General features: G+C 34.1%; 1 protein-coding gene across 1 annotated transcript; it reads left to right on the plus strand.

Moving 5' to 3' along the window:
- The first annotated feature begins 2,009 nt into the window (after positions 1–2,009).
- Positions 2,010–2,972, plus strand: LOC100918975 (olfactory receptor 8B3-like). The gene has a single exon (XM_031961382.1). It carries the CDS (start codon positions 2,016–2,018, stop codon positions 2,970–2,972), a length of 957 nt encoding a protein of 318 aa, XP_031817242.1. The 5' UTR covers positions 2,010–2,015.
- The last annotated feature ends 6,248 nt before the right edge of the window (positions 2,973–9,220 follow it).

Here is a 9,220-nt window from a genome sequence, read left to right on the forward strand (position 1 = left end):
GAGAGTACCAAGTTAATTTTGACAAACCATATATACCTATTTGAATTTTTGAGACAGTTTTTAACTAAAAGAACATTCTTCCTTTAATATAAAAGTCTCTCATAAATAATAATTCAAAACTATAATTTCATAGAATCAGATTAAGAGGAACTAGTCTAATGATATAAGTGCATCCCACTCTAGGTATCTCACAGATCAACAACACTTATATGCAGTTATTTCCCAAAACCAGAATTCAAAAAACTATAAGTATAATACTATAAAAACAATATCATGGATTTAAAATATGAACCATGAAATAAAACTTATCAAATGACATTAAATCAGTTGAATTAATCTCCTAATCAATTATATGGGAAAAGTATTATATTCATCTACCAATCATCATATAACTTTTATAGCTACAAAGTTTTGGCACTAACATTTATGATTCAGAGCACATTTTGTGAATAATAATTTCCCCAAGTTTTATATCAAACCCAATGTAAATTCAAATTTCATATTGCTCAGTTTTAAAACTTGTTAATTAATTCTAGCTACTTTTCCATATTCACAAGAGTACTGTGTGTGAAACCAAGATTAGGAAAGTTTTTTTTCCCCCTTCAAGCTGGAATAAAGGTAATATTTGTTAGGCTGCTCTCAAACACCAAAGGAGACTCTGAAACTTGAAAATGCAAATACAGTTGATTTTTCCCTTTTGAATATGGAATCCCTAGACATAAAACTTAAATTAACTACAATAATGTTTGAGTGAAATCATCATTAAAATAGTGTAAATTACATTAAAACAACAAATCTTTCACTTTCCAAGGAAGGGAAAGAGTTACAAAGAGGTTTTAGTGCTTGTATGCAAATTACAGAAAGTTTCCAAAATTATTATTATTAGTTTCCAATACCATAAATTTTTGGTTTCATTTCCCTTCATAAATGGGGAAAAGATCTCTTTTTTCCTTGTTTTTTCTGAATTATAACATAGACAAAATTAAGAACATAGGGAGAAAATATATCCTTTTGAAAGATTTGAACCTTTCTGCAGAAAAGTTCTTGTTCTTTTCATTCATTTTTCTTTGGCTGATTAACATACAGAAAAAGATCAGCTGGATCTGCTAGAACACATAATACAAATGGGCAATTCTGACAGCATATATTTTACATAAAACAAACAAAAGCATAATTTTAATTGCTCTCTCTGTCTCCCTGTAGCCTTGAGGACAAAATCAGTTTGCCTTCTTACAGACAAATTTAAATGGAAAACGATTCTTGCTGTCCCTTTGAAGTAGGAAAATAAACCAACCACCACAGGAGGCTTATCTTGTGTACACCTCTCCAGCTGTCTTGGTTGGTGGTGAATTCATCCCCTTTTGTGGTAAACCCTGGTAATCCCATCTCTATTAACAAATTATGGGGATTTCCTAGCCCATGAAATCTCCGAAAAATCTTAATCACTATGAACTCTTCAAGATTGTGTCAAAAATGAATAGCCAGACTGAAAGGAAAATGAATTTATTTTTGTGGCAAAGAAGATTGCTTGGTCTAGATGTGCCTTCAGTTTTTGAGGGCATAGAGTGGGATGTTTTAGCTTTAAAATTTACAGCTATTTAGAAACATTCTATGGCAAGATGGAAATTAAAGAAATGTGCCAATCTTAGGATAATACAAATTGGTAAGGATCATGTCTGTTCTTATAGAAAATGCATTTCTCTGTGATTAGACTCATCACAATTCCCTGCATGTGGCAGGAAATTTCTTAGTGATACCCTTTAAAATATAACCATGCTTGTTAATCTACTTGTCGCCAATAGGAAGTGAAGTAAAGTTCAGACACCACTGTTCCATTCCTTTGGTCTCAGAAATTACTTTATCTGAGGAGCAGATGTTTTTCCAAAACTCATAGTATGCAGGTTCATCCACTTCTTCCACAGCTCCATTTTCATAACTAAGAAAGAGGGTGTGTTGAGACTGGTTTGCTTCCAATAAGACTTCTTTCCTTTCCTCATAGATCCCTCAAGAAGAGAATGGCTTTGAAAAATGACTCTTCAGTGACCGAGTTCATCCTTGCAGGCTTAACAGATCAACCAGAGCTCCAACTTCCCCTATTCTTTCTGTTTCTAGGGATTTATGTAGTCACAATAGTGGGAAACATGGGATTGATCATTTTAATTGGTATTAATTCTCAGCTTCACACTCCTATGTACTATTTCCTCTTTAACTTGTCTTTTGTAGATCTCTGCTACTCTTCTGTCTTTACTCCTAAAATGCTGATGAATTTCATCTCTAAGAAAAACATTATTTCTTATTCAGGATGTATGGCTCAGCTTTACTTTTTCTGTTTTTTATCCATTGTGGAATGCTATGTGTTGACAATAATGGCTTATGATCGTTATGTTGCCATCTGTAATCCATTGCTGTATAATGTCATCATGTCCAATCAGGTCTGTTCATGGCTATTGTGTGGGGCATATGTAATGGGGTTTGCTGGTGCCATGGCTCATACTGGATGCATGCTGAGACTGGTCTTCTGTGGTGTTCACATCATAAATCATTACTTGTGTGACATCCTCCCCCTCCTCCAGCTCTCCTGCACCAGCATCCATGTCAATGAGCTGGTAGTTTTCATTGTTGTAGGCATTAACATTATAGTACCTAGTGTCACCATCTTGACATCTTATGCTCTTATTCTGTCCACTATCCTAAGCATCCATTCCACTGAGGGCAGGTCCAAAGCCTTCAGCACCTGTAGCTCTCACATAATTGCTGTTGCTCTTTTCTTTGGGTCAGCTTCATTCATGTATTTCAAGCCATCCTCAATAGGGTCTATGGATCAGAGCAAAGTATCTTCAGTCTTTTACACAAATGTGGGACCTATGCTAAACCCCCTCATTTATAGTCTGAGGAATAAAGATGTTCAAGCTGCCATGAGGAAAACCTTGAGAAGCATGTTTTCCAGAATAGGAGTAGGGTTTTCATGTTGAAATTTTGAATTCAAGGGTTCAAAGCTTATTTTGTTTTCTTTTTTGTTGATTGAATTTTTCTCAGGAAATTAACTTTACCCAAATTATTTTTTCTCTGTTCTCTACTGCACAACATTTTATGAGCAGGACTTATTTCCTTTTCTCTGCCAATGTCAGATCAAACCAAAACCATAATGAGAACCCAAACTAAAACCAAATATTTTGGAGCCAATGAGGGTTTATTGAGTTTATCAGTAAGGGTGCCCTATTCATACAGGGAAGACTTTCTGAAGGAACAAAGGAACAAACTCATAAAAGTTTTAATTTGAGCAGAAGGTGAATGGTATATAGATTACGTGTGAATTTGGCGGAAGAAATAGCAAGAAAATCCTATGGAGTTTGTGAAGAGTTATTGAAGACTGAAAATATTTGAACAGCAACAATCACATCTGGATTGGACAGGACTTGTTTCTGGCACTTGGATCAGGGAAAGGAAAGGCCCTTTTTCAGGTCATCTTGTAACTCCACCCCAATAAATAAGGCTATTTTGGATACTTGTTTCAGCAGCAAGGAAGGTCACAAACAAGGCAGAGGTTACAATACCAAGCAAGAGAAGTGGAGACAAAGTGGAGTTGCTTTTGTTTTTTTCAGCTGCTCACAGATCAGTGGTACAATGGAAAGTGTGATGGATTTGGAATCAGAGGATTAGTGTTTTAATCATAGATTTTCAATCTATGTGACCAAAGCAAGTCATTCAACTTGTCTGACCTTGTTTTCTCATTTATAAAAACATGAGATGTTTGGACTTGAGAACTGCTAAGATCCCTAACAATTATAAATTTATGATTTATGCTCCCTTTGTGAAAATGCAAGTATTTTATACAAGTATGTGAAAAGTCATGTAAAAAGTTAAGTTCAATGACTCATCCAGCTTCTGCCCACTGTCACTGATCAGCAATTCAGGAAAACAATGAATATAGAGGAGATTGTTTGGAAAATGGTAATAACTATCCCGATAATGTAACTTCCCTTCCACTCTCCTGCGCAAAAGAAACTATACTTTTGTGATTTTTTTTCCCATATAGGTATTGTGCCTGGATAAAAATAGGTAAAAGGTACAAAGTATTATGTACATCTAGTGTGAAAATCCAAAAACATGCCCTTTTATTCCTATTCCTATCAAAACTCCCTTACTTGTGGGATCAGCTGCTTTTATTGGAAGGTAATATAGATGTTTGCTGGCTCCCAAAATAGACATTCCAGTTCTGGTCTGGCTTTTATAATGATAATTAAACATTTCTAGTGCAGTATAAAGTGAAGTCATTTGCATCTGGAAAATGATGAAAATGGACAACTAAGAGACTCCAATTTTGAAGAAACATTTTCATTTTCTAAAAAAAAATTGCTAATAGGAACAGTTTTTTGGTACTTGCTGTACAATATTTGAGAAATTGAGACAAATTGATTTGATGAGAGAAATTTCCATTCCTTTGTCTAATTAGCTGAATAATCAGAATGGATGGGACATTTTTATTGTGCTGTGTTATCTCACAAAAGAACTGTAACACTACATTACTTATTATCAGAAGTTAATTGGAAGGGAAGGAAGAGATTGAGATATGAAGAAATGTTTGGCATTTAAAGCTTTTCACAGCATCATTCCTTTCTACTTTTTCATCCTACTTACTTTCCTCTACTCACCTTGCATTTAACCATAATGGCTTACTTGTTCCAATTTTGATGTATTTGTACTAACTGCCTTTAATGTCTGGAATAGACTTCCTCCTTACTTGAGACTCTTGATACCCCCAGTTTCCCTTAACTTAGTTTTAGTATCAATCTATATGAATCCTTTTCTGATTCCCCTTGCTGTTGATGTCTTTCCTTCTCAAACTCCTTGTATTCATTTTGTGTATATATATTATATACATATATATAATATATATATATACACACACACATACATACATATATATGTTTTTCCCCCACATATCTATGTAAATGTATTTTGTTTCCCACATTAGAACATAAATTTTGAGAAGATAAGAACTCTTTATCTTTTGTGTTGGTATTCCCATTATTAAATATAATGTCTGATATATAATAGGCCCTTAATAAATGCTTATTGATTGATAATTAATTTCCTTCACGTAAATACCTATTGCCTGAACTAATGTTCATTTTGCTGGACAATGATTATTGATCTGTCCCTAAATATCCTTAATTTAACCAATTTGTTTTGTTTCTATTCTGTAATTTTATATTGTTTGTTATCAAAGATAGATTTATGAAAATATTGATTGTTGAATAAAGTAAGTGAAGACATGAGATACCACCTAAATTAAATGACCTTGGATTAATGAAACTTTAGGAATATGTATAAAATAAGCATTTGTTCATGTGTTTTTCTAGTGGTCAGTATAGTTAATGTACTACTAAGTACTAACTTACAACAAAGTTTATATAGACTGATATTATATTTGAAATTTTCAATCATCATTTGATCTTATGCCCTTTTTTAATTTTGTTACAGGACATGTGTGAAACTAGACTTCTTTGCAACAGAAAAGTATTGATGAGAATAATAATCATTTGAACTCAGTTACTGAGAGTTAGATAAATCTTAGAGTATAAATTGCCTAGAAAAGAACCTGCTTTGATTATTATTAATAGGAAATCTGGATATTTGTTTATTAGAAATTGGGTTTAAACTAACATCTTATGCCATACCATATATTTTCATACCATAGAAGTTCATAAGTTCTTATAACATATCATAATAAGTCCAAATTGGATACACGACCTGAATAGTAAAGATCATAACATTTGGAAAAAGCAAACCAGAAGGCAAGCAGATAAAATACTTTTAAAAATTATTATTAGAGGCAGAATTATTTACCAAACACAAAATAAAGACAATTACAAGAGATAAAATAGATAATTCCATAAAATTTAAAAGCTTTTCCTTGAATAAAAAGTAATACATCTAGAATAAAACCTAAAGTGGCCAATTGAGAGAAAAAAAAAAACTTTTGTCTCAAATATGTTTGATAAGACTTTGATATCCAAGATATGTATACATATGTCATACATATATGTACATATACATATTTTCTGAGAAAGACAGAACTTATCACATACATATATATATATATATATATGTATATACCTTCTTTTCTTCAGAATATATTCAGAAAATATGAACAGTTTTTATCTTATTCTTTTTCTCCCCTTTTTTCCCCACCACCTCACTTGAGGGCTACAACTAAATGCAGATATGTTTATATGACATATATATCCATAGATATCTACAATCATACAAATATGCATTCATATATATATGTTTGTATTATGCTTGTTTATCCTCTGTTTTGCTGAAGGAGGATAATCATTTCCTATGTCAGAGAAATAGTCTAACCTTATACTATCTAGTGAAATATTCTAGAACAATCTTTATTAATATTGTTGACATAAAATGTGGCCTCCCTATTTTTCTCTTTTGATTAATTCTGCCTGACATCATTGATTACTACCCCTGCTTTTTTTCTAATAAATTCTACTCCTGATCATCATTATTATTATGTTTGTGTGTGTCTTATTTCCTATCCTTACTCCTTTACTTTACTTCTATCCTCTGCTTTGTCTTGCTATTACTTAACCTACCCACCTTCAAGGATTCCTCCCTCCTTTTCTCTTTCCACCTTTTTCCTCACTCTTTATCTGATTTCTATTAATCTATACATGTTGGAGTTCAGCTCTAGTGAATACTGAGAGTGTGAATGAATATCCAAGGTGGGGTGGGGGTGGGGGGTGGGGGAAGATATGCTTTACAATCTCCATTTATTAATTTGAGTTCCAGGATTTATATACTCTTTAAACTAGCATTACATTAACAACAATTACTTCCAGGTAATGCTATATACCTCCCAGGATTAATGCATAGACCAAGGGTCCTCAAACTTTTAAATAGGTGGCCAGTTCATTGTCCCTCAGACTGTTGGAGGGCCGGATTATAGTAAAAACAAAAGCTTTGTTTTGTGGGCCTTTAAATAAAGAACTTCATAGCCCTGGGTGAGGAGGATAATTGCCCTCAGCTGCCATATCATGCCCGTAGTTTGAGGACCCCTGCTTTGACATTTCAATTCACCTTAACTAGCAATAACAAGATATCTATTGTAACAGTGTGGTCAATTACAGAAATTATCAATAGCAAAAGTATTTGTCAAAACAGAGTTGTAAATAACAGGAATTATCCTGCTCATCATTTCTCTTAGAAATATTCCATTATAAACATACAGCACAATTTATTGATCCATCCCCAATTGATAGAAATCCTTTCAATTTCCAAGTGTTTTTGCCCTTAAAAGAGAATTGCTCTGAATATTTTTTTATACATATAGGTCATTTTCTTTTCCCCCCTGAATATCTTTTGATATTCATGCCAAGCAGTAGTATTGTTAAATCAAAGGATATGCTATAGCCTTCTGGGCACAGATCACACTTTTTGATCATTTATCATTTGGGGTATGGCTCTTATTTTTTTAAAATTTGATTTAATCCCCTCTGAGAAATGAGACCTTATAAGAGAAATTTGCTTGAAAATTCTTTTTACAATCACTATTGCTAATTGTATTTCCCCCATTATTCTATTCTCTTTCTCCTTTTACTCTATTCCTCTTCAAACATGATTTGCTACTGATCACTCTCTCCTGCAGTGTACCCTCTCTCTTTTTTCCACTCTCCTCCCTTCCTGTATCCAATTTTCTCTGACTTTTCTTCAAGGCAAGAGGGATTTCTCTGCCCATATTGAGTGTGTATGTTTTTTTTTGAGCCAGTTCTGATGAGAGGAAGGTTCATTCATTCATTCCCTCTCTTCCTCTCCACTTGCCTTTTTTAATGGTTTCATTTCTCCCTTTACATTTCTTTCAATACATTCCTCTCTCATCCCTTAATTTCATTTTTTAAAGATATTATCCCTTCATATTCAATTCATACCTGTGCCCTTTGTCTCAATATATACTCTTTCTAACTGCCATAATAATGAAAAAGTTCCAATGAGTTACAAATTTCATGCTTCTATGTAGGCATGTAAACAGATAAATCTTATGAAGTCCTTTGTAATATTACTTTTCTGATTACCTCCTTATGTTTCTCCTTTTTGGGTTTTGCTTTATTGTATCTTGATTTCTCATGAAGTCATTAGTTTTCCATTTGTTCAATTCTAGTTTTTAAGGAATAATTTTCTTCAGTGAGTTTTTTTTTTTTAACCTGCATTCACATTTGGGCAATTTTGCTTTTTAAGGCATCCCTCCCCTCATTAGCAAATTAGCTCATCAGCATCTCTCTTAATTCTCTTTCTGATTTTTCCTCTATCTCTATTACTTGATTTTCAAAATTCCTTTTGGGCTCTTTCATCGCCTGAGACCAATTCTTATATTTCTTGGAGGCTTTGGACATAGGAGCTTTGACTTTGTTATCCTTTTCTGCATGTGTGTTTTGATCTTCCTTGTCACCATAATAACTTTTTATGGTCAGAAACTTTTTCTGTTGCCTGCTCATTTTCCTAGCCTATTACTTAGATTTTAATTCTTTGTTTGAATAGGGCTCTGTTTTCAGAATGAAGGGTATGTTTTCAGAGATCCTTTTAGGGACCTGACCACAAGTACTCTTTTCTGCCCTGGAACTATTAGGAGTGTCTCCACTGTAAGAAATAGTGTGCTAAAACAGAGTCCTTTCTTACTGCAATAGAGACCTTCTGAGAGATGAGGTCTCTGGAGGCTGCCTTCACCGTCACTGCCCATGCCTAATCTTGGTTGGTTAGTTTCCCAAGGCCCTCTCACCCTACTGCCAAAGCTTTTCTGCTAATCTTCTCAAATTGTGTTTGCTGTCTTTGGGCTGAGAGGTCTGGAAGTCACCAGTACTTCCAATGATTTAAGGGTGCCTTGGCCAGGTTCTGCTTTGCCTATTGTTGGAGCCAGGGCTGCAGTGGTGGGGCTGAGCCAAGGTCGGGGCTGATCTGGCATGCTCTTTACCAGGACCGCATGTTGGACCCCTACCTTGGTGCTATAGGCCTTTCTTGCTGTCCTTCCAAGTTGTCTTTGACTTGAGAATGTTCTACTTCATCTCTGGGGGTATTCTGATGCTCTAAAATTTGTTTAGAGTCATTATTTAAAGGAATTTGGAGTGACTGCAGGGAATGGTCAGGGGAGTTCCTGCCTTTATTCTGACATCTTGGTTCCTCCTCCATACTTTTTTATATCATTGATAGA

Source organism: Sarcophilus harrisii, chromosome 3, assembly GCF_902635505.1.
Source record: "Sarcophilus harrisii chromosome 3, mSarHar1.11, whole genome shotgun sequence".
In the NCBI taxonomy this organism is placed as follows: domain Eukaryota; kingdom Metazoa; phylum Chordata; class Mammalia; order Dasyuromorphia; family Dasyuridae; genus Sarcophilus; species Sarcophilus harrisii.